Raw genomic sequence first — 26,038 nt, forward strand, 5'->3', positions numbered from 1 at the left:
ACCGCAAAGAGACTGGCTTACTAAGGCATTACTAAAACAGTACTGCTTATTTTCTTCTCCTTGTTGTGAACTTTGGAAATTTCAAGGATTCTGTATCCTTATTTAAACATTATTATTCTGAAAACACTGCAGGAATATGACAGTAATGGAGCATCAATACTTATAATTTCCTTTCTTTTCCCTTGTTGAATTAAATAGTGTGTTGCTTTATCCCACTTTCCAGACTTTTAGCTCACCCTAGGGCCAGACTGCTTGCCAATCTAATTAAGACTTAAGAACTGTAGCTCTACTGCTGTGATTTGAAACTCAGGTCCAACTGAAGACTGTAGAGTTAAAGTTTAAATCCCTGAATCCAGAAGGTTAACTTATTAGCACATGAGTATGTTAAGTCACTTTGCCTGAATTTCTAGTGTAATCTCCTTCAGGCTATAATTCTGCATATTTTTGCATATCTTGCTAATGGCTCAGAACTGTTTCCATTAGGAATGCAGTAAGGGCTTTACATCAGTAAAACGGAAATAACTAAAGAAATAAACAAACAGGTTGCCATATATTTTCCATTTGATATGTATTAAGATGTCAATGCTGATATAACTGTTAATCAGGAAATTAATGTTTTGCACATCTACATTTTCCCCTAATATTTTGGACTAACCTACCTCATGCAAAGTAAGGATTAGCTGTATTTCTGTTCTGATTCAAAGACTTCTGTGCCCATTGTAGTTTATGCTTTTACAAATAAGAATCAAGCTTTTTCTTCTTAGTTATAAGAGTAGTTCGGTTATTGGGGTATAAAAAAACTGACTTTTTTTTTTTTTTTTGGAAGAAATTGAACAGAACCTGATAATGTAGGCTGGGAATGCATGCAAAGAGATCAAATTCACACCCACTTGTTCCCACCATCACCATGATCTTGGTTTATCTAGCTGAAAATTAAGGTTTTCCTTTTCTTTTCTTTTCTTTGCTTGTTTAATTCCTATCTGGATCTGTTCCTCGATCTGGTTCACTGCATGGCAGTGTGTTTGCTAGTACTGCAGGAGGGGACCGTCCAGCTGGAAAGGAAGCAAAATGGCAGGCTACCCCAATAGCTTACAGCCAACACTTAGATTGACATAAAACATTTATGAAACTATAACCTTGCAAAAATACATCCAGTGTGTTCTAAATGATCTATACAATTGCAAACTCTTGGAATAAAAAAAAACTACTTCTGTTTTTCTTAGTTACTATGTGGGCAAAACCTCAATTTTCTGAGTTGGGCTTGCTTTTTTATTAGGAGATGGAAGGAAATTGCTTATTTTATTTAGGGGAGTTGTTTCAAAGGAGAATTTTAATTTTGCACATCTGTTTCTGCTAACCTATCCAGGTTGCATTTTCTAGTGTTAAAGAGGGCATAAAAGAAATTGCATCCATTGTTTCTAAGCTGTTTCTCTTTCTTTAACTTGATTGCTTTTAGAATACTGTTGAAGAACTAAATTGTTTTTTCTTCAACTGAGAAAATAAAAGCTGCTTCTTACAGGGCTTTTGATGATTTAAACCAGCATCTTCCTAGGAATTGACATAGTATGTTTTTACTTTAAACATTAAAAATCTGAGAGAAATGAGAACAGCTAACCTTAAAGAAGCCGTTTTTGTGTACATTTTTAAGCATGTCCTGTGAGTTCAGTGTCTGTATGAAAACTTAGTTGGCATTCCTTGATCCAGACTTGCCCAGAATAGAGTTGACAGAGTTACTGTAGGGTGAGCAGGATATTAGCATGCCTCGGTGATGACTTGAAGGTACCCACTCCTGGAGTGCAATGGTACTTTGTTTTTCACAGCTGAGCTGAGTTTTTCATCCAATACCAAAAGTAGGACTCTCAGTGGGGAAATGCTGGCACTGGGTGAACTAAGCTCAAACTGCTAAATTTCACTACAAACATAGCGTAGCTCCTATAAAGTGTTTAAAAATCAGGTTGTCTTCCAAGCTCTTGAGTTTTAGTTACAGCTAACCGAAGATTCAGACAGGGATTTAATCTACACTATTAAGGTTTTCTCTTTGCAGGTGGCAGAGACATAATGTTGACAGGTATAACAGAATGAAAAGCAAGGAGGAATGCACAGTATCTTAACATTTTCCAGATATTGCAAAGCAAACTCAAGGAGGTTTGACTGTTTGTGGGTCAAAATAAGAAAGTAAAGCCCACATTTTGATTTGTTCCCAGCATGGTTTGCTAGGGTGCTAAGTTCCTGATTCTGATTTAAAGAAACAAGCACACAAAACCAGACAAAACCAAACAACAAGCAAACTAACAAAACCCTGAAGAGCAGCTGCAAAATTTCTACTGACTTTTAATACACAGTAACTTACTGAGGGGAGAGAGAAACACATTGACTAACATGGACATTAGAACAGGCTTTTTTCCTACTTCACTGATAGAAGCAGGGTGATATTATTGTGAAGAGTACCAGTGCATATGTATAACAAAACTGTTTTGTTTTCTTTTTAATAAAATTATGTAGATTTGAAATTATTAAGATTGCCATAGGATGTATAACTTAGCAAGGAAGAAAATCTCTTACTTGATGTGTTTCAGTCTTGATTAAAAGAATTAGTGATCACTGGATGGTAAAAGTTGTTCATTCATTGCATCTGAGCACAAATGGAATAATTCTTGAAAATTGCACAAAATCATTTTGGTGAGCCATATTTTATCAAGGCAGAGTTCAATATTTGTATTGATTTTGATAGGAATGCCTATTGCAGAAGATTCTATTTTATAAGCAGGCAGTTAGACAGATTGCATTTAATAGGAAGAATGTGTTTCATGGATTAAATATGTACGCAGAAAATAGGAAACTGGTAGTTTTTGTATCTCATAAAAATGGTAATGCAACAATTAGCAGGGTCATATTATAAAGCACAGACTTTGCTCTAGCTTAATGGATCTAGGGATATGCATTCATCAGCAAGGATGGATTTAGCATAAAACGACATGTAAATGAATTGATGACTGATCATAAATTAATTTTAGTGTTGAAGAAGTAATAGAGACACAGCAAGATGCCACTTTATCATAGTATTTTATTGCATTGAGCAACTACTTAATGTTCTGGGTGCATTTCTTTTCTAACAGCTTGAATAAATTTGAGATTTTTGTTGTGTTTTTCAGCAATATGGAAACCAAAAAATCTTGAAAGATTGAAAATGTAAACATAGATAAATTTGGTTAAGTGGCATAAATTCATTTTTCATTACATGGTTATGAAAAGCATTAATTATGCTTGGACTTCTGAAGTGTCAGATACGTATATATGTTTTGACTCCACTTACTCAGAGTTTAACACCACTTCCCCCTTTCTCTCTCAAAGAAGTGTTTATTTCAGGTGTATATGGTTAATATTTGGGGCATCTCTGAGGAAGTATGCTGTAAAGTATAAGCTCAAGTCAATTTTTTGAAGTATGATCTTATTTATATTCTGCATTCAGCACCTTCCATTATTCTTTTTTATCTAATGACACAATGACTGTTGCTCCCTTTTATTTAATCACTTCCATTAAAATTAGTGGTCATTCTTTCTTTATAATTATGACCTAAAGGAGATGAATGCCTTCTTCCTGTACATGGGCTGGAAGATTTCAGCATCAGCTCCTGGGGACTTCATCCACATCTGACAAACCTGAGCAGCCTGGTCATGTTCCACCAGAATGCCTGCAGAGGAGGAGGCATGCAATGTTAGCATGTGCTCTGTGCTTTTAAGAAAGAAAGCGTAGAAGCACACACATACAAGTCCCAGTGACATCAGTTATCATCTTTAAGCATGTAGATTTTTATGCATGCAGAGAAGTACTATGTGGAATTTTCAAAAATGTTAGGTTTGCTGTGAGCAGATCTTGTTTCACAAGCGTTAGACATTTTGTTACCTTAAGTAGAGCAAGATTACACCGTACAAAGAAAAAGTAGTGTTTTAATTGTAGGCAAAATGCCACTAAAAGCTGTAGCATGCAGCCTACAAGGAGCTGGCACCTCTATTCCCTTCACCTTTCCCTGAGAGCAAGAAGCTTTCTGTTTGCATTAGCACCAAGAGATATTTTATGGAGCAAGAAAACAGAGTTCAACATTTCACAGAGTTGATTTTGTTCCACATAAAGCATTTACTGCTGCTGTCAGCAAGAGTAAAATTTACAGTTGCCAAAAAGCGTAAAAACTCAAATGCATTCTTGGAGAACACACAGTGAGCTGCATGTAAAGGAGACACAAAAAGCCTATTTCATTCCATCTAAAAATGCACAGTTGATCTGAAAGAGATGTCAGCATCTCTTATGCTGCCTTTACTCAGAGAAAAACAAAAGTGTGCCTGATTGGGGAAATCAAGAGGCTGGTAGATGCCATTAGGGAAGGCTTCCCCTTGTGCATAATATGAAGGCAGTTGCATAGAGGTATGAGGGGCCTGGCCTGGGCTGAAGCAGGCTTGTGTCCACTGAGCCATGTCTGTGCTTCTGGAGGACAAACAAAGACAGAGTGCTGCTGAGGAAAAAAGAACAAATAGGGAAACTTAATAGCTCAGGAACCAGTGGAAAAAATGTGAAGATTTCATGGTTAGCTTGCTGACTTGAGCAGTTTTGAAGAGCTTTTCTTCAGCTTACAGTCCACTAACCAGAAGTAACATCATTGTTTGCTTTAATTGTTGGCTGTGTTGAAGTCCTCCTCCAGTACAGCTCATGTCTGTGCAAGGACTGAGCTGCTGTGTTCAACAGCACAGGCAGGGCACCTGTTCCTAGCTTAGCTGGTGTTTGCTGTCCTTGAGAGGTCAGGAGGTCAGGAACAGATCCCTCGAAGGGTTGCCTGAAAAATTGGGAGTCTGATGGCAGTGCTTCACTGATCATTAATAGGTAGGTGTTGTTAAGAAAATCTGTCATGGCTATGTGTGTGTAGAGAGGTAAGTGTATAAACACTCACTGGAGAAAGCGTTATAAACTCGTGCAGATTTTTAGTCTACTGCACTTTTCAAATGTGAATTTTTTTTTAACTAGATTAAATCCTTCTAAGAGCAGATGGAATATAGCAACTGCTCCTAGATACACCCCAAAAGTATTCCATCCAATCATGTTTATAACATGCTGTGTAACTTGTAAGTGGTTAGCATAGCAACATAAGCAAATGAAAATTCAAACTTAATTTCATTGAAAAGATCCATTGTTTTTTCTACAGATACAGAAAACATATGTATGCTCATACATATCCTATTCAGTATACATTTTCACGTATCTACAGAGTAGAATGTATAAAATATTTGGGCCGTGTAACTAACAAAATACATCATACATTTTCAGCACCTGAATATCTTCCTTTGATATCTGTGAATCTAGTTATATTTTTATGTTTCAGCTTCTGCTTACATGTTTTGCAGAATGTGTTGATAAGCAATTGTTTGAAAATGTTCTCAGCTATAGCATTTCATTTTCTTACATCTTCATGAAGTGTTTTATCTCTAGTATCTCTTTTCATACATCAGCAAATAATTGTTGCTAAGACTTTGCTCCTCATTCTATCTGATGTTCCATCACAGTTTGATTGTTAGTTCAGTTTGTTCCTCTTCTCAAGGAAATTCAGCTTCAGCCTTCCCTTGCTGCTGTCTGGACTTTCCTACATCTGTCTGCATCAGGTCAAGTCTGTTTGGAAAATAACAATTCTGTGTGTGCTCTTGGCAAGCAGAATCTAACTCTGTCACTCTCTGTTGCACTTAACACACTTTCTGCCTGTCAGACCTCCATAGACCTCTTCAGTTTCTTTTTTTTTTTTTGTATCTTAGGAGTGCATGGAGTTATTATAGCCTGCCACTTTGCTGACATCAAAGGATTCAGTCATTGCAGCATCACAAAATAATCCATTGTTCTTAGGCTTTGTAATGCAGCATAAGCAAGTCAGTATTGATTTAATAATTAATGATTTTTAACAAAATAATACTTTCCTGGACAACTCTTAAAAAAAGCTTTGAAGAACATACTGATACCATTGTTCATCTTAGGTATATTGACATAAATTCACCTGTGCTAAAGAAATTGTTAAGTCATGTCCATGATTTATCTCTCCACAAGTGTTGTCATATCTTGGAAAACAGATCTTCATTGGTTCACTGGGATTTTTCTCAATATGTCACTTTTTAAAAAGCAATCTTCAGATATTTTAAGATGAAGAGGCAACTTTGCTGTCTCAGAACAATATTCTGTGTCTACATAGTGCCACACAATGCCATGCAGTAATTCAGGTCCCAGAAGCATTCTGGTAGCTCTGCACTTTAGCTAGAGTTGGTAACTCGTTAGTATGTCTGCTCTGTACCTGGAGAAAAGCTAGGTAGTTGGTGGTGGCTGAATATTCTTCGCCTCATGCTCTACTGGACATTGTAAAACTATACAGTGTCGTTTATGATGATTTTCAGAAGTACAGAGCACTATCAACTCCATCTGTAATCACTGAATTTTGGTACTTTGAAATAATTCAAACCCATTGATAGTTTTGGAAAATATACGTTGCATTGTCATATTGGGTAGTTAATCGGTTCTTTCTGCTGTGCAGAAAAGTAAAAGAAAATATAATTGAAGAGTGGAAAATATGAATCCTACTCATAGTATTTTGTTCTTCATATTTTAATTATGTTAAGATTTCTACATTCTTGTTGTGGTTTTTTTCTTATATCTTTTTTTTTTTTTTTTTTTTTTTCTGGCTCCATTTTTTGATGTTATTATTGCTTTCCTCTCCTGCAGTGGTGGTGATCTATAGCTAGGATATGGTGAGGTCTGCATTGGCTCCCTGCATGACTCAGTATTCAAGAACGTGTTTGGTCTGCTCTTGAGCATCTGTTTCTAACCTTTTAAAAAAGAGAAATCAATCCTGTAAAATGGATTGCTTTCCATCAGTTTTGTTTGGGCCACTAAGATTGCTCATCTATTTTAAAGTTTTGGTTGAGAAAATGGCATAATGCTTCAGAATGTTCTTGAAGCCCAGGTCTGACATCAGCCATACCTGATGAGATTTAGACTTGTGGTGTCCTAAAGTAAGATTTTTTGCAAAAATGAAGGTAGATATTGCTTTATAATAAATGAAGTTAAAAAAAAAAAAAAAAAATCACATTACTTTCAATCCCAGGAAAAATCTTTTAACATTCAAAAGAGTTTATTATGGCATGTATATGTGTGTAGGGGATATGTATTATTTGGATTACAAAGTGACAGTTACACAATGCAAACTATGAATGAGATCCCAGTTAGCTTTTATAGTGCGCTTTTATATCAAGCTCTGTTAGCCAACCTTTGGGTTTCCTGTGGAGTAAGAATATATGAAGTGGGTCTTTAAGATTTAGATGATCAAAAAAATATCAAACATGTACAACTCACTAGACCCCCTACATTTGTTTTTAGGTTCAATGGTAAATGGATGGGGTTCTGCGTCTGATGAGGACCGTAACTTTTCTAGTCATAGATCTAGTGTAGGTAGCTCCTCAGATGACTCGATCTTTACCAGCGGCAGTTTTGCACAAGCACTGGTTGCAGCAGCAGATAAAGCTGGTTTTAGGCTGGATGGAACCAGCCTGACAAGAACAGGTTTGTAGACTCAAAGTTAATGCTTTCTGCATGAAGGGTGTCTCTGCCTGTTCTTCTCTTCAGTGAACCTGCGTCTCACTTCACGTTTTTCTAACATGCATGGAGTAAAGTGGATGGAGATATTTTTATCAGTATATTTAAAATAAAAACTTATGTTTCATTTTTAGTGATTTGAAGTAGTGAATACTGCAAGCTTTTAATCAGCACTTTCAATCTTCTGCAGTTTCTCTTTACGCTGACTCTGCTATGGATTTACTGACATGTGCTCTGTTTAATATTTTGGTTAAGAAATCACTAATTCTGCCATGCAGTCTTTGATGATTTTATTCCTGCAACATCTCCTCACTATCATTTACATTTCCAATGATGAAAGTCATGTTTAAACTGTTATCTCCATCCCTGCTCCTCTCTTGCATCTCTTGCAAAAATGTATTTTTCTGTGAAGTTTTTCTAAGCATGGGGGTGGAATGCTATGATTTGATTATAAATGATATGAAATGTTTAAAAGTCTTTTTAATCAGCTGATGTTAACAATATTTAATTCAATGAATCATTAAATTTTGATTAAATTTAATTTTAATTATGCCACCAGAATTAGCCAAGTGAAATTTAATACAGGTAAAGTGACTATTGCTTTTGAAAACAACCAGTCTTATCAACTAGAATAAATTAATGAAAAATAAATATAATTCAGTTTGTAACGTTTAATTTTTAGCAACACAAAAAGATAAGCAGAACTTCCTTTTATATATTCTGAACAAAGAATGTATTTGCATTTGCACAATCCTATTATTTTTTTTTTTAAAAAGCACCTAATTATTTAAATCCACACGACATAATAACAAAGTATTCATTTGGGTTCCTATTTTTTATTATGCTTTCTTCTCCTGTTCCTGCACACATTTCCCATAATATTCCTATCATTTAAAAATTTTTATTATCATTTTTGTACAAAATTTATCCTTTGCTAAAATGCTTGCAATCTTGATAAATGTCTCCAAATGCTAGAAATGATAACTGCCAGCTTTCTATACGCAGTGATTTCATGAGAAATACTACCTTTTAGGAATAAAGGAAAGAATCTGTAGTAAAGTCCTATGCCAACAACAAATCACAGGATGAAATTTCAGCCTTTTTCAAGTCATGAGGACCTTTGACTTTGGTTAGATGTAATCATCCTTAAAAGACAGTTATTTCACTGTTAAAAATATTTAAAACTCTCATTTGCTTCTTCTTATTTAGCAAATTTGGCCAAACCATTCCTTTCTTAAAATACACTGTTTTGCTTGAACTGACACAAATCCTTCCTAACCTTTTTATTTTTGTGTTCTTCATGGCCTCAGTAAACTAAAGCAACTTGTACTAGGCCCACTGAGAAGTAGTTTCCACCACATACATGCACAAAGGAGTTCAAACGTGCAGACACTTTTAAATACGATTCCTTACCGTAGCAATATAAAAGAACAGGATGAGAACTCCCTTGTCAGTTATATTTTCCTAGCTTAATTAGGTCACATATGCACTTAAACTGAGTACTTACACGTAATTCCTTGGATAGACTATTAGAGTTAAGGTTACAGAAGAGTAACACTGTGGTTATCTTTTTATTGCCTTTTTATTCTCTTAATGATCCAGAGAAAAAGCTGAATCAAAAAGCCCATGTAAACAGCCTCCCTTTTTTCACCCACCACAATATCAGCAAATGGAAACAGTTCTGCAATGCTTACTGTAGTTTTCTTATGATATGATACCTCCCAGGGTAGTCTGATCAATCAGACTAGCCTATTATGGATCTGCTGTACCACAGTAAATTCATCATAGTGCAAAATGGCATTTTCCAGTGGAGAAGCAGCAGTATTATTTCTATTCATTGCTCTGGAGGAAATCTGAAGGTCCCGACTCTTTACTCCTTTGGACAGTTATTTTCTCCCACTCAGAACAGTTATGAAATATTCTTATTGATATGAAATGAGAAGACCAATTTCATAGGCTCACATGGATGTCTTTGATTGTCAGTCATAAGAGGCACTGGTAAATCCAGACACAAGATGTCTCTCCTACAAGACACTTTGATTCCATTTTCCAGAAACCATTGTGTGATTTGTCATGTAGTTCAGCCAGTTTTCCTTTTTAACACCCATGGGAAATTAAATCATGAATTACTGGATTCATCCTTGTCTCCATTTGCACACACTAAATCTACTATAGAGTCTGACACTGCTCAGCAGTTCTTCCTGGAAAGGCTGCATAAAAAAATAACATGCTGTAATCAGATACTAGGTGCATTGAAAGATGTGTTTTGGGAGCCTACATATCATTTGTATTTGCCCCATGTCTGATTTAGGTGAGTGCTATCTATTTTCCTTCATTTTCACAAAGGGATAAAAGAAAAAATTTTCAGTGTATATATATATATATTTTTTTTTTCAAGTCAGCTTTCCAAATTCATGATCACATTTCTTTACTCAAGAGAGTAAGCATGAAGGTTCTTCATCTTGCACTCACTAGTTGTGCTTGCATGTTGCAAGTTTATTTTTACAGAACATCTGTGCTGTGTGAGCTAGGATGGAATTTCAGGCTCACATCTGAATTTCTTTGCACCAGTGGCCTTTTTCTTTTTCTTTTTAAACAAGATATGTAATATTTTGTCTGTGTTCATTTGCTGTTTTATCCTTATCTATGAAACAAGGGCTTGATCACTTGTCTTTGTCTGGCTGCAGCTGTGCCAGCTATAAGAGGTTAATGTTTCCAGCCTTCACCCAAACGCTTATTACTGCTTCCTCCCATCTTCAGAGTTAGCTGCTTGGGTGGGCATTCAGCTCCCCATTTCAGTTTAAATGCATCAGGCTAGCAAAGGCATCCTGTTCATACTCTTTAAATTCAATTTGGCTTTCTTTGGCAGAGGAGAGTTAGGGAATGCCCACACAGATGGTTCAAATGTGGTAACCTTTGATAGCTGACAGGGACACAAGGCTGGGAGACAACATAGCCTAAGAGAGTGATCCTCCTCATTGTGTACATCAGTCTGAAAATAAAAGATCAAGCCTTAGGTAGTCAGGAAAAATCAGAAGGCCAATAGTTGGATGTTATTGTAACACAAGCATTTTAATGCTAAGCAGTATGTTAGAGAGATTATAGCTACTTTTTTTCACTTTGCCCTCTTTTTGCACCAAATATATTTTAAATAGTGCAGTAAATAGCAGTTTACTTCTGATTAGGTTAATCTAGATCCTATTGTATGTGGTGTAAGGATATCTATTATAATGCGTGAAGTGTGGCACTTATACACCAGAATTTTGGCTCTTCCAGGGGTTTTACTAAAAAACATAAATCACAAGAGACCACGATCTAATTAACCAGAAGATAATTCAGCCTCATATTAGCTTAGGGTTGATAGATCAGAAAAATATCAAGCAGCTATTTTGTCACTTTCCACCAACTATTAGACCATATGGGTCTACAGTTGGACTGAAAGAGAAGTTCTGACTGGCTTACAAATCTTCCACTTCAGAGAAGGTTAAACAGAGTAATAATTTTAAGCAAGTTCTAAACAAATTAAAGCATTAACATCCCTGAGATGCTTGATAAAGATCATGTGCAGAGAAAAAAAAAAAAAAAAGACAGTGATATCAGTGATATTTAGTTTTCTTCAAACATTATTAAATAAGAAAGAAGCCTAATTAACTGAATAAAAACACGAAAAAAAGAAGTGAATGGAGTAAATGAACTATGCTCATGAGTTTCCTGCCGTGATACTTTTCATGATCTGCTTCAAAGAACAGCATCAAAGATATCAAAAAAGAGAAAGTATGTAGCTCCATTAGTCTATATATTAAATAATAAATAAATAAATAAATAAATACACACACACACACACACACAAAAAAAAAAAAAAACACAGAAAAAAAAACAGAAAAAAAAAAACCCAATGGGGTATGAATTCATTCAGAATAAATAATTTTTGAACACATAAAATAATGAAAATAAATAGGAAAACAGTACGACTTAAATTCCTTTTTTAATTTCTTAAGAGAAGAGAGCCCTGAAGTATACAAACCTGCAGTGCTACATAGCTTGCAAAAGCAGTTATCTTTATCTCACTGGAGTTACTCCAGATATGCAGTGCTTATGGGAGTCACTAAGATGAGAATCTGGCTCAGCAAATGCGAAGGTGGAAGGCAGGAGGAGATAAATTTGATATGATTGAAGAAGTGTTTTCCTTCACTGCTGAGGGCTGAGGAGTTGTTATGACACATCTGCTCTGAACACCAAGCAGGTAGGAGTTACATGGTGTGCAGCGGTTTTAGCACAACAGATGGAGCAACTTTAATTATAAAAGTAAAGACAAAGGATTGCCAAGTTTCTCACTTTGCTTACTGTGGTGTAACTTAAGCAATTGACATCAGCAGGTGTCTCATGGGGACACTCGCTTGCCTCTGAGAGTTAGACCAGATTTAATATTTCAGAATTTACATTAACAGAACGGCCCATTTCAAGTCAGTAATATTTTTGTCATGTGGTTTCTCTTTTTCTAGGCAAAGCATATCCTTCCTCTCAGAGACCTCGGCCAAGCAGTCCTTTTTCTACTGACAGCAACACCAGTGCAGCTGTCACTCAGAGTCAGAGGCCGAGGCCCACTAAAAAACACAAGGGAGGCCGGTTGGACCAACCCCCCTTGCCTCATCGTAGGGAGGGAATAACAGACGGTAAGTGTGGCGGTGGGAGGCCCTGGTGATGTGCTACAACACGCAGCTGTGCAGAATGGGAGGCCATAAAGCAGTCTTTTAAGGAATGTCTGTTACAGTGAGCTACTTGTTTGGTGAAGTAGGGTCCCCAGGTACGTCAGCGGTATTGCAACGCTAGCAGTGTGGAGCTTGGTTAAGTGACTCTTCAAGGAGCCTTTCTTCCTTTCAGCTCTAAATAAGTCAGCTCTAAACAAATCAGCTCTCAGTTCTCAGTGTAAATCCTAAGAAGAAATGACTGCATTGAACATGGGTTGGCATTAAAATGTGACCCCTGGGTAATTTCATTTCCAAGTAGCCACCACCAGCATATAGTGCATTTCTAAGAAGAATCATGCAGCCAGTCCCACAGTGCTCTCTTTGTTTTCTGCTGGTTTTGACAGCCGTGCAACAGCTATAGAAGTACGTGCCATGCTTTTCTCAAGGCTCTGCCTTACATCTTGTCTGTGCTGCTTCATCCCTGAAATTCAGTGACCTCACTGACTTTGTTTGTCACTTCAACATCTCCAGTTCCCTCTTACCACCAATTCCTATCTAGAAATTTCAAGTGTATCCCTTCTGCTCTTCTAATCACTAAAATCAGTTCAGATTTCCATTGTCTTTGTCTATCCCATCTTGAGTTTGGCAAAAAAAGCCTTTGTTACTCCTTGAGAAGGTCTGACTATAAAGGTGGGCAGCTTGCTATCTCCCCTCTCTTCTCTTTTAATCTTACTAGTCACTTTAAATGTTGAAATTTTCAGTGAGGAGAAGCAGGCAAATGGAAAAACAGTGTTAAAGGAGTCACCAAGGATTACTGTAATGCAGTGCGAATGGGGATCTGGTCACTTTCCTCATGCTGACCTGTCTTGCAGTGTTCAGGGCAGGGCAGTTCTGAGTCCTTGACTATCCCTATTTTAGTAGCCCTCAGAATGGCACTGTCTGAGCACTGGGAGCAGGAGTCATGCCAGTGCCAGTCATGTCAGTCTCCTAATTTTTAGTTCACCTTGACAAATCTTTGAGTATATGAGAAAGGAGTAAAAAAATCACTTTGGTATAAATCTCCTCTCTATTCTAGCAAAAATCAGTTGAGAATCCTTTCATCATCCTCTTTTATCAGGCAGCATGTTGTAAATAGATTTGATAGAGCATGTATTTAGTTTGTTTATTTATAATGTGCTATTTATTATTCTAGGTATGTTTAAAAATATATTAACAGCATGCAAGCTGGAATGAAGCCACCAAAAAAACACTACAACTCTCCTCTCAGTCATGTTCATCAAATGTACAGATACAATTTTGTAGCATGTTCTGACAGATTCCCTGTTTGTCAGATCGTAAAAGTGGAGAACAGATTCCAGAAGTGAAAGTCTTCACCAGAAGTGTTACCGTTACAGCTCATACTCTGTGACTCACCCTCACTACCATATTGTTTGAGGAAAGAACTCAAAATAGCTTAGAACCCACTCATGTGGCTCTGATTTGGTTTAAGCATTAATGCTATCCACTTCTGGATATATTCCAGAGGCCTCACTGCTACACAGATCTGTTAAATAGATGTGTTACGAGAATAGGAATTGGAAATTGTGTCAATTGCACAATTGTGCTGGCAATCCCCTTTCTGTGCATGCATTAATTTAAACCTTCAGCATAGCATGTATTTTCTCACCATGAGCTATGTGTACATGTATGTTTGTAATGCATTAAGTGCTGTGGGACCTTAATCTCACTTCTTTGGAATACTGTTACTATAGAAGTAAGTAATAATAACATGGTTACCAGAAGATTGATGGGAATCTAGTTTAGGTCATGAGGTAAATGGAAATGTGACTCCTCAGGGAGTGACTCCATCATAAAATCTGACATTGCTGTAAATTGGTGAAAGGGATCAGATTTTAAGATTTATTTTAAAAGAGGAATCTCCTATGATCTTTGATTATTCATTATAAAACACTAATCTTAGTGGAGTTTTTTTAGTATATTTGAGTCAGAACTCCAATTTTGTACCACGTTCTTAAACAATCAACCTCTCAAGTATAGACAGTAACAACTTCTGGACACTGTTAACATTTGCCTGTTACAAACCTAGCTTAAACGCTTACTATGTGTTCCAAAAATTTACAGTGTTCAGAAGTCATACAGGATCCTTTTCCATTCTCTCTCACAACAGAAACAAGTAAACACAAATTGTACACTTTTTCCACTTCGAGTGTTGCTGAATATGAGTCATTAAAGTGTAAGGACAAGTCTGAGTCATAGCTAAATCTGCAAAGGACATTTGTCAATTAGGGAACTAAGATTGTTGCTACCACCTGTATGTATGGAAACAGACTACATTTAAGAATTTCCAGTGTCCAAAAATTAAAAATGATTACTGAATATGTAGATACAATCTACAGTTTCAGGTCCGAATTCTCTGGACTGACTCTACATTGAATTATCCTATTTGTCCTCCTGTACAACTTGTTTTTCAATTTTCCCATCCTAAAAGACTGTGGAGACAAAGGAAAAATACCTTATGAATCTGTCAATAATGGAAAACCTTAAAAACAAACAAACAAAACTAACATAATGCTTCTACTTCTAGTGCTCAAGGAATAATTTATTTTCTTGAAATCAATATATTCACAAAGTACAAAATAATGGAATTTGCCATACGTGCAATTACACAGTAACTGCATAACTGCAGGTGAAAGTTCCTCTTTGTTTGAGCATGAGGTTTAAAAGAACAAAGAAAAACTAGACAGGAACCATGGCTGGTGGTTAAAATAGAGAAATATGACTTAAGACTATTAGCTTTCGAAGTCTCTTGTTAATATGCAATTTTAACTAAGGCAGGCTGTAGTGAAGATGCTTACTATCTGGTACAAGAAAGTGGTTCAGAGTCTTATTAAATGTAAATATCGCCCCTAGGAAAACAAATGACTAGCACAAGTAGGAAGAGATGGCCTTGTACTTCTTGGTTCTTTAACTTTTCTAGCTAATAACGAGAGGTTGTGCCCAAGCTTACATAATGTCTCAGTCATTTGGCCAGTGCTCTGCTTGCTAAAGGAAGGCTGGAGTAATCCCAAGAGAATCATGAATGTGCAGCTGATAAGGCTTTCTGATGTCCTACAGCTTCTCAATCACAATTCCTCTGTTATTAAATCAGACCGTCACCTACCCCTCAATACACTTACAAATAGCCTTGCAAGTTTGATAAGCTTGCCATTAGAGGCTGCAAGTGGTAGTTTGGATAGCATCCCACAGCCTATAAAGTTACTAGCTCAGTATGGATTTTCGGGTGTTTTACCTGGCACTTGGAAGGTAAATGTAATGTAGATGGAAGTGCAGTAACACTTCAGTAACATAGTCAGTAACATCATTATGTGTTCTTTCACTGAAAATCCTCCTGAAGTCCCTAATTATCTACATTCAAATCTTCCCTTGAGTAACGGACATTATGGTATGAGTTGGCTTCCCTCTGTGTGGTAACAAGTCTGCTTGTTAGGGACTGAAAATACTAAGTCATCTGACCTGTTACCCTTTACTAGCATTCGAAATTCCAACCATTAGCCATCATGTAGGTACATATGTACAAGTGTATGCAAGGATGCGCGCACAGTTGCTTAGATACATCTTGGGCTGAGAAGGGAAAGAAGAGATGGGGAAAGACAAGACTGTGACACTGGAGAAGGAAACTTGTGACTCCAAATATATGGAGTCTTTATCTATATGCCCCAATAAAATAACCACGTATTTAGTAACTTAAGGCAGAAAATTTGCAGTAGACAACTTGAGCTGTGGAGTGAATAGAAAGCCACATTGCCAAATGACGCTCTCTTCCACCTTTTTATATTAAAAATGAAGGGTAGGTGTTACTCTGACAATCAACCTGAGTAAAAAAGTGAAAAAGCAAATGATATAGTCAGATCTTCTCAAACATATCTAGCACAGTTCAGTAAGTATGTACTCAAGCTAGAGCCAGCTTACATTAATTCCGTAGTATTCTGTAATTCTTCTATAATTGTGTGAAGCTTCATCAGAAAATAATTTTTATTTTTCATTTCAGCTAGCTCATCCAGAGCTCTCAAACACTAAAACAGCTTTACAAACATGTTTTTTGATTTCACTTCTATTCATCAGGCAATTTCCTGCCCATTTTACTAACATATAAAAGCAAAATCCAGGTTAACAGCAGACTAATAAAATAAGTCTACTATAATTCCAGGAGTTTCAGTTAGCTCTGGAGCATGCAGGACGGTTTAAGTACAAGACCTTTTCACCTTGATATCTGATTAATAGCAACTCTTAGACAGCAATTTGTGAAGAAGTGTTCTGTATCTTAGGAAGTATAATGTTGCAATCATTTTAATTTTTTTTTTTCCTGTGGTATTACTTCTTAAAAATGTTGTTTATATTAAACTAAATATTTTATCTTGGAAAATAACATTTATTGGATTCAGTGCATCTTCATAAAGTGCTTATAAATCACAACTTCAGTAATATCTATTTCAGATTGCATAAGCAGATGCCAGTGTTGTGGTTCTTGTACATTAACTGGTTATGATTGTAATAAAATCAATTATAAGAAATGTCATTTTGGAAGCCAACACTATAAAGCAATTTTAACATTGGCAAGCTCCCATACCCTGCTTCCACCTACAGTCACTCAAGTATTGCCACTGTCATGAAAGGTCACATCTATATTCATAACTAAAAATTTCTCAAATAAATTAGTGCTGAACATAAAGCACACATCAGGCTCATTGACAGATTATTATTAAACTGTTCTATCCAGAAGATAGATATCTTAATTTCAGATATAGCACTTTAGCTATGAGCAAAAGTACAAAAGCAACGTCAGACACAACTTCTTTCCCTTTTAGACACAAGTATCCCACACATCTGCATTTAACATTGGGAAACAGTTCTGGTTTGGAACAACGTCTTAGCAACTTGGGAAGTATTTGTGCCCCATATATAAGAGACAGAAGTATCAACTCTAGTAGCAAGGACCTGAAGCTTCATGTGAAGCTGAATTACAGGCTTCAAATAAATTAAATCCAAAGGCCTCCTCAACAGTGTATAAAATGAATTCAAGTCTCACTAGGATTAAGAAAATCAGACCTTCCTGTGGGCAAAGGAGAGATTTACTCTTCCATGCTTTACAAATTCCTTGATGAACCTTCACCTAAAGTACAGAATACCAGGAAGTGGGGTATAGCCATATCTAGTGTAGACTAATATAGATTTAGTGAAGTTGGGTAGCATGAATTTATTTGGGTTGTGCTTTGCCCAAAGCCAGAATTAATCAAGTTTTCTAAGTATAAAATGAGTAGTCTATATGGAAGAATATTTAAAGTACTTTTTTCTCTATTTTGATTGTTTTTAAAAATGTAAGAATTTTCTTGATTCTTACTAGTCAATCATGTGGCTTACATGAAATCTTACAGTTAGAATTGTCATTATTCAGGTTCTATAATTATCTTTGGTAACAAATTAAATAACAAAAAGCACCCCCACAAATGTGATTAGAAGTTTCACCATCAATCCTAAAAACATCTCAGTAGCCCAAGCCATAAACTTGAAAAGAATCAGAGTGCATAGAGGGATCAAGCAAGTGTCTTTCAGTATTTATGTGAAATTTCATGTTGATTGGTTATATTTGCAAGACTGCTAACCTTAAGGGTGGCCATCCTGGTATCTGTGAAGACTACTGGTTTCGAGAGAACACTGAAAATGTATTTGAAGAAAATGTTCACCCGTTGCTTTGTGATTCCATTTCCATAGATGTATTGGTGCTTTTTCAGTGACAGTACATTTGTGAATATATATATTTTTTCCAAATATACTGTGGAATTTTATACATTTTGATAAAATCATGTATTTAGATGGTGGGTGTAAGCCTCAAACTGAAAATGAAGCCCAAAAAATAGGAATGATAAAGCAAGCCCCAATATGATGGGCAAGAATTACTCTGTCATCTGGTTTCCATAGTCTTTCTTAATTGTTCACTGTTACTGAAAGAGGCAGATAAAATGGAAAATAAATCCCATGCTTAGAAATGTAAATCAGGACTTGCAGTGAGTCTACTGGTTGTTAGGAAAGTTAGAAAGAGCTAGCAGTACAGTAACTTGTGTTAGAAATCTATTGGAAAGTAATTTCTGATTAACAAGAAGTTTCCTTTTTTTAAAATCAGCAGATAAAGTGATTCAAGCCATTTGTGAGAGACGTTTTTATTGTTCATTTCTTTTCAGCATCAAATGGAAGCTCTGTTTCAATTAAAAATTAGTTCATCTAAATCTTATTCACATTTTTTAGATCTTCCACCACCACCTGACCCACCACCTGGTCAGGGTTTAAGGCAGCAAATAGGCCCGGGCCAGCGTGGAGGCTCGGCAGAGAGGAAAGGAAGCTCTCTTGAGAGGCAGCATGCACCCAGCGTAGATGACACAAAGAGCTCCCTGGACCGGCAAGCTAGGACATCACTAGAGTGGCAGCGGCAAACCCAGGAGTGGATAAGCTCTGCAGAACGCCAAGAGGATTTCAGGAAAGCCCAGCACAAGCAAGCATTTGGATCAGGTGCGTGTGTGCTGCACCAGCCCAGGCCATGTTTCTTGAAGCTTTTCGGCTGAGGATTTCTGTAGCTGGCAGGAGGCTAAGTTCACCCTTCATCTCTGCATTCCCGCAGTGCTGGGGCTTACGACAGAAATTTTTTAAGAAGGCAAGGTGAAGTGGGAGCTTGCAGTCCAAGTTCTTTTCCTCCTGCAACCATTATATCTCATTATAACCTAACTCTGTGCATTCTTTGCATTGTTTTGACAATTAATAGTGTTGTCAAGCATGGTCATGGGAGAAACAGGAACAGTTTCAGGAAGGCAGGGAAGAAGGAAGAGTTTTTTTAGTAGTTTCTATTAGATGTATTTATTTAGACTACAGGGCTATATTTTCTAGTTCTTTCAACCTAGATCTAAATTGGCACTAGTTGTTTTTGCATATCTCTGCAGTAAGGCTGATCCTTCTGAGCTACTGACACTCCTTCCAGCTATATTTGTAATACTGTCTTCTCCTTATTCAAGGATATGACAAAAGTAACATTCATCTCCTAGACCTAGCAAGATGATGGCACAATCATTCAGCACAGGACCTGCTCATATTATTGAGTGCTGACTTTATCTTTTAAGGGGATTTCAAGTCTGTAAAAATGTGTAAAGGAGGCAATGCTGAACTGTAGTTTTAGTTCCATGCTATTTGCAGATCACTTCTCTTAGCCTGACTGCAAGTAAAAGCTGCTGTTCCAAGTCCCCTTACTAGAGATTTTCTTTAGTCCACTAATCATATGTTATCCCAGTGCTGATTAAAGTGATACAAGAACACAATTGCTCAAAGACAATTAAAAAAAAAGTACATGATCTTCCTCTAGGGCTACACCTCTAGTCTGTATGTAGCTCCCCCAGTGACACTAGATGTACTTGTACTATTCTTCTGACTTTATTCCAATGCTAATTTTCCTAGTTAATTTAGCACACTAATATAAATGACATTCTAAAAAAAATTGCAAAATGCTGGCAAAGCTGTCATGGGGACATGATTTAATGAGTAAAGTCCTCAAAGAAAATAGCACATAGCATATTAAAGCATCCCAGTCTGTAGATTGCCCTGAGCCAAGTACAACATCTTGTACTTGACCTCACTGGACATCATTAGGTTCTCATGGGCCCACTTTTCAAGCCTGTCCAGGTCCCTCTTGATGGCATCCCTCCCTTCTATTGTATCAGCTGCACTGTTCAGCTTGGTGTTGTTAGCAAACTTGCTGAGGGTATACTTGATCTCACAGTCTCTGTCATTGAGAAGAATGTTAAAGAACACTGGTCTGAAGTATACCCCCTTGGGGACATCACTTGTGACCAGCCTCCATCTGCACATAGAGCCAACTGTCTGCAACACTCTGGCTGTGACCATCCAACCACTTTATCCGAATAGTCCACCTTTCAAATCCATATCTCTCCAATTTAGAGATAAGGATGTAGTGTATGACCATGTCAGAAGTCCAGGAAGACAACACCAGCTGCTCTTCCTTTGTCCACCAATGCTGTTACTCCATCACAGAAAGCTACAAGATTGGTTAGGCAAGATCTGCTCTTGGTGAAGCCATTCTGGCTGCCTTGGATCACTTCTTCATCTCACATATGTCTTAACATAGCTTTCAGGAGTATCTGCTCCATGATCTTCCCAGGCACAGATGTGAGGCTCGCTGATCTGTAGTGATCAGGTCTTCCTTTGTCCTCTTCTTAAATATGGGAGTAATGTTTTCCTTTTTCCAGTCTCAGCCATAATTTTTAAAATATGGTGGAATAACACAGCAAACACATCAGCCAGTTCCTTCAGGACCCTGGGATTCATGTCATTCTGCTCCACAGACTTGTACACATTCAGCCTCATGAGATAGCTTCAGACTTGCCCTGCTCGTACAGTGGGAGGGACATTGCATCCCCAACCCCCACCTAGAGGTTCAGGGATGTGAGAGGCATGTGCCAGACCTGACTGCCAGTGAAGACTGAGGCAAAGAACTTACTGAGTACCTCAATCTTCTTTGTGTCTGTAGTTGTCATTTCTCCCTTCTCATTTATCAGATGGGATAAACTGTCCTTTGCCTATTTCTACTGGCTGAGCAGATCCTTTCTCAGCCATGCCAGTGTTATGCCTCCTCTGCTGATTTCTTGTGCTGGCAGATGGAGAGCTCATGTGATTTCAGAAAGGTCCTTAAAGAGCTGCCAGCTCTGTTCTTTTCCTATGATCCTAAGGGACAGTTTTCCAGAGGATCCCAACCAGTAATTCCTTAAACAGCCAGAATCTTGCTCTCCTGAAGTTCTGGATTCTGTCTGCACTTTGCCAGGTCCATATTTTTTGAGATCAGGAACTCATCCAGGATATGGTCGCTACAGCCCAGACTGCCTCCAACTTCAGTGCTTTTAATGATCTTCTCAGCACTGGTGAGCACCAGATCCAGTAACGCTTCACCTCAGGCTGCTCTGTCCAATACCTGGACCAGGAAGTTGTCCTCAACAGACTCCAGGAGTCTCCTGGATTGCTTGCAGCCCACCATGTTGCTTCCCCAGCAGACATCCAGGTAGCTAAAATGCTACTTAGCATAATGACAATTTTAACTAGAATGTGTAAGTTGTAGAAACATACACAAAATATCACAATATATTTAATGCATCTCATTTCTTTGTGAACAAAGATTAAGTATGCTTGTCTGACCTTCTTAACCAGAACTCTTCTCCTTTTCCTCCAATTTAAGAGTATAAAGAGGAGTTACCTGTTATTCTGTGACACAGAGATTATTAAATTAATAGTAAAATAATAAATTTCCTATACTGCATGACTTGCATTTATCTGTCTTTACGCACACAAAAAAATTGTTTTTGACAATTCCAGTGCCCCACCTGAGTAATGAATTTAGGGCTGGACAGATGACCAGGGTGAATACTTGTCCTTTATGCATTACAGAGGATTGCTGCAGTAGGTGTTATGGTTTTTTCCTGGTGGGGGAGATTCAGTCCTTTACATCTGGTATGTCTTTCTTCCCATCCTAGCTTCATGCATTATAGTTTTCTTGCTCTGTGCCCCTTTCTCTGGTAGATTGAAAAAGGCTGCTCTTGAATGTGATGTTTATTTATGTTATCAATATTTTTAAAAATTATTTTACTTGTGCTTCATTCCTTTTCCTTTATTAATGAGAGAAAGTTTTCTTTCTCACTTTTCAATAATTTCCAAAGGGAGTTTCATTAGCTATCCACTTCCACAAAATATCTATTTTGCACTTTGGAGGGCTTTATTTGGACCTTGCCAAGCTATGGGTGAAATTCTGAAAGCAAGATTGTTGTTTTGAAGGCAAATTGAAGAATAATGTTGGGAACCAAGATTTCCCAAGATTGCTTTCTGAATAGACAAGATCTCTGAGTTCTTGGTAATGGTTTAACTGTGGAACGCTGCGTATCAAATAAAACATTCTCAGCTACCCTTCTACAGTAAGTAGTGCTAGATCAGGTTGCAATTGCTTTGATAATATTAGAAGCCTCTTAGTTATCTCGTGGGATATCAAAACATCTTACTACACATGCATACCCAGATTTTGCAGAGGTTGAAATTATAACTTCAGTTTGGCTCAGTTTTTCATAGAGAAAGGCATTGACAGTGTCTCCTCATATTCTTTGCAAGACTGAGACATGGTACTGCTTTGAGTACTGCTCAATGAAAGTAAGTCTAACCTAAGGACTTCAGACACCTTCATTTCGTGTGCTAGAGTGTTATGAAAATCTTAGTCTTTATTTTATGTCACAAATGTTTATTTTATGGATTGCATTTATTTCTGAGGGCACAACAGATAATTTAACACACCATATGCTCCATAATGATAATGCACTTCATATTTATTCATGGTTATTTTTTTCCTCAACATTTCATTGAACCCAAAGGAGGCCTTATCCTGAATCCACAAAACAGGAAAACAAATCAGTTGACCATATATGTCATCTTCAAACTCTTTTGTAATGCTAGTGACTTTTCCTTCCATCCTCTAAAAATGTATCCAGCTTTCTGCTAAGCTGATTTATGCAGCTTATTTTATTGCTGCCTTAATGCAAGCTGTTCTCTATTTCAGCCAGCCTTTGGAAATCAGGTTTGCATCTGATTCTGTTGTTAGAGTTTGTATATGAAGATCAGGTAACATAATTTAAGAGGCTTTGGCTGTTAAATGACATTTTACTGCGTCTTTTAAGCAATTATTTACATTTAAGCAAGGACAGCACAGCCATAGAACAAAACACTGATAATACCCTAATGTCCTGCAATGCAAATATTCTGGTTCCTTCGGCAGGACCATAGGGAGATAGTTTGGCAGAGAAGGAAGTTGGGTGTTTGCCCTCTTCTGCAACAGATTTACCTTATGAAAAGATTCTGTTCAATAGGAGAACATATGGGGAATTCCTGTATCCTACATGCTTGTCTTAGTTGACACAAAGAATTAAAGTTGTGTTTCCTCCACAAAGGTAATTTGCATTTCCACCACAAATATGTTCTTATTTAGCATTTCTCTAAGTTAATTGTGTGCCATTATTGCTGCCCTTGCAAAGGCTTTGTTAATGAAAATAAGAGCATACCTATCTTTCTTTCCAACCATCCCCACCTAGTTTTCTTTCTGCAATTCTGTCCTCTTTCAAAGAAGGTGTAATTTTTCCTGTCAGATTCCTTAATAGTAAAAGCAATAGAAAATGAGAAATTAAAAGAAAAAAAACTTTTATCCCAGTTTCACTTCAAAAACAACATAAAAAAAACCAACAACAACAACAAAAAAAACATTCAAGCAGGAGATACCCACCGATTTCAGAAGAAACAATTTTTCTATTTTTGCTAAGGACATATATTTCAGCTCTTTCTTGCATTGAATGATATTTAGCAATGTCTCCTTCTTAACTTCTGAGACAGCAAAAGTGGATCATATCCAGCAAAGAAAATAGTGCTTCTATTTCAGTGTTAAATCAGTGCTGCTGCTTTGCCTCTTAGGTCAAGATTATTAAAATATCTCCCAAAAACTCTAATCAGATGAGATGTCTCATTTTACTTGATGCTATGTGAATATATTTAGTCTTGTGCTTTATTGAGAATTAATCCTGTTCTTGCAGGCAGTTCATTATAACAGATCTTCACTAAGGAACAGGCAAAATGAATAAAGTAAGCCTTTTGCTTATAATGGAACATGAAACAAGCTGCAGGAAGATTTACTCACCCAAAATACTACAGCTACCAATGTTATGTATTATATAGTATGTCTCAGTGTTATTTACAGTCAGTTAAAAAAAATCTTCAGTGTACTTTGCATTGCTAGAAATTACTGAGCTGCTGGAAGCTAATTAAATTAGCTGATATTGCAATTCTTTATCTAAATTGATTGAGGTAATGTTACATAATTTAAAATAAAGAAAAGGAAAAAGCATATTCTTGTAGGCTTGAAGCAAAAATCTAATCATAGCTGCATTGTTTTGGAAATTGTATGTGCATCTATTTTTATTAAACAATCAGCAATTTGTGATCTATTACTTCATAATGAATCTAGGCTTTTTATAATTAATACAGACTAACACATGAGTTTACATGAAAGCAAGATCAAGCCTATGCTAGTTTCTATGTCTATGAGTACAACACGGAGTTGCATATTTTGTTTGGCAAAATTGTCATGCTATAAAGAAAGACAAAAGACATATACCTGAAGACAGGGAATGAATATGATGTCCAGATCAGAATAGTTTGTTTATTCCTAGTGTATTGATTTTGGTTTGTTTTGCTTTTTTTAGAAGAGGCGTTGGTACCATATAGTAAACCCAACTTTCCATCCCCTGGCGGCCACAGCTCTTCAGGAACAGCTTCTTCTAAAGGATCCACTGGACCTAGAAAAGGTGAAGTCTTGCGAGGAGGTCACCAACGCAATGCCAGTGACCTTCTCGATGTAGGCTATGTGGGATCAAACAGTCAAGGACAGTTTACTGGTGAATTATGTAAGTTTATCTCTAGCTACAGTTGAAATTCCCAAACAGAAAAAAAAAAAAAAAAAGACAAATTCTAAATCATTGTGAAGAGAGAATTAATTGCAGTGTGATGACCAGATTAAATTTTAACCTTATTCTTATTGCCTTCTGCAGTATTTTTCCAGCGACAAGTGAAGTTCATATACTCTTTCACTTGTACCAGTTCAGATCTAAGTCACACCAAGATTATTTACTTATTACATCTTTAAACGTGTAATGCTAGTGAGAATAAAAACACTGGCAAAATTGAACAGAGATTCTAACAATTTAGAATTTTCTTTGCAAAGTATAATATATTTGTCATAGAAATGCTACTGGAGACTTTTCTCAGAGGAGTGAATGAAACAGTGCTAAACTTGCTGGGCAAATTGGTGTCAAGGATGTGATGCCTTTTCCTAAGCCTTCTGTTGCTTGTTGCAAAATGTTATGCTCTTCTTGACCATAGATGGAGGTCCTGTTAATGCTGCATGCATGACAGTGGCACTTGATGCCAAAAGGTTTGAGTCTCTTGCTTAAAGTAGTACACCACTATCTAAGCTAGCTCAGGCAATGCAGCTGTTGGAACTTCTGCCTCCTATTTGCTGCAATCAAACCTTCTGTAACTACCCACCTACTGTTACTGCCAAGCAGCTTGTAAGAGATTTTGGTGCACAAACCCCAAAATGAGGTATTTCAGATATGATGTTGGTAAGTGCTGAATTTTAGCATCCATTGATTTTCATCTTAGAAGCAATTAACTCCTTTATCCAAACCTACTGAATATTTATCCTGCACTGCTTTGATATTGACATGGGCTTTGTTTTGTGTGTTTGTTTTTCACATATTACAATCTCTTTCTCTTTCTTTCTCTCTATAGAGTAGTTGAGAAGACACATTGCAAGCTGCTCTGATGGGCCATCAGGGCTGAACTCATGGAAGTGATGACACTAAACAGTGCAATGAACATTTTCTTTATTTATGTACTATTAAAAGAACTGTAAATGCAATGTAAAGACACACAGCCACATATCCCACAGATACTTGTGTTCTTCTCTTTATACACCATCCACCTTAAAATATTCCTTGTCAGGAGTATACAAAAAGAAAAAAAAAATCACCCTCCAGGATGAAAAGAATTTCCTTCTGTATATAATTTCTTTTGTTGCATTGCTATGCAAGTTCACCTTCTT

At 36.9% G+C, this 26,038-nt stretch overlaps 1 protein-coding gene across 1 annotated transcript in view; it reads left to right on the forward strand.

Annotated features, from left to right (window-relative positions):
- The window catches only part of ROBO2 (roundabout guidance receptor 2), a gene marked incomplete at both ends in the record, with an annotated part of 445,132 nt that extends 419,747 nt beyond the window's left edge, over positions 1-25,385 (forward strand). Inside the window, 5 exons of the mRNA XM_079549526.1 lie at positions 7,400-7,582; positions 12,118-12,288; positions 18,604-18,864; positions 24,639-24,839; positions 25,315-25,385. Of these exons, the coding sequence (XP_079405652.1) occupies positions 7,400-7,582; positions 12,118-12,288; positions 18,604-18,864; positions 24,639-24,839; positions 25,315-25,385 (887 nt within the window). The remainder of the gene's footprint in view (positions 1-7,399; positions 7,583-12,117; positions 12,289-18,603; positions 18,865-24,638; positions 24,840-25,314) is intronic.
- Positions 25,386-26,038: the final 653 nt, after the last annotated feature.

Source organism: Tetrao urogallus, assembly GCF_951394365.1.
Source record: "Tetrao urogallus genome assembly, chromosome: 1".
NCBI classification, from domain to species: Eukaryota; Metazoa; Chordata; class Aves; order Galliformes; family Phasianidae; genus Tetrao; species Tetrao urogallus.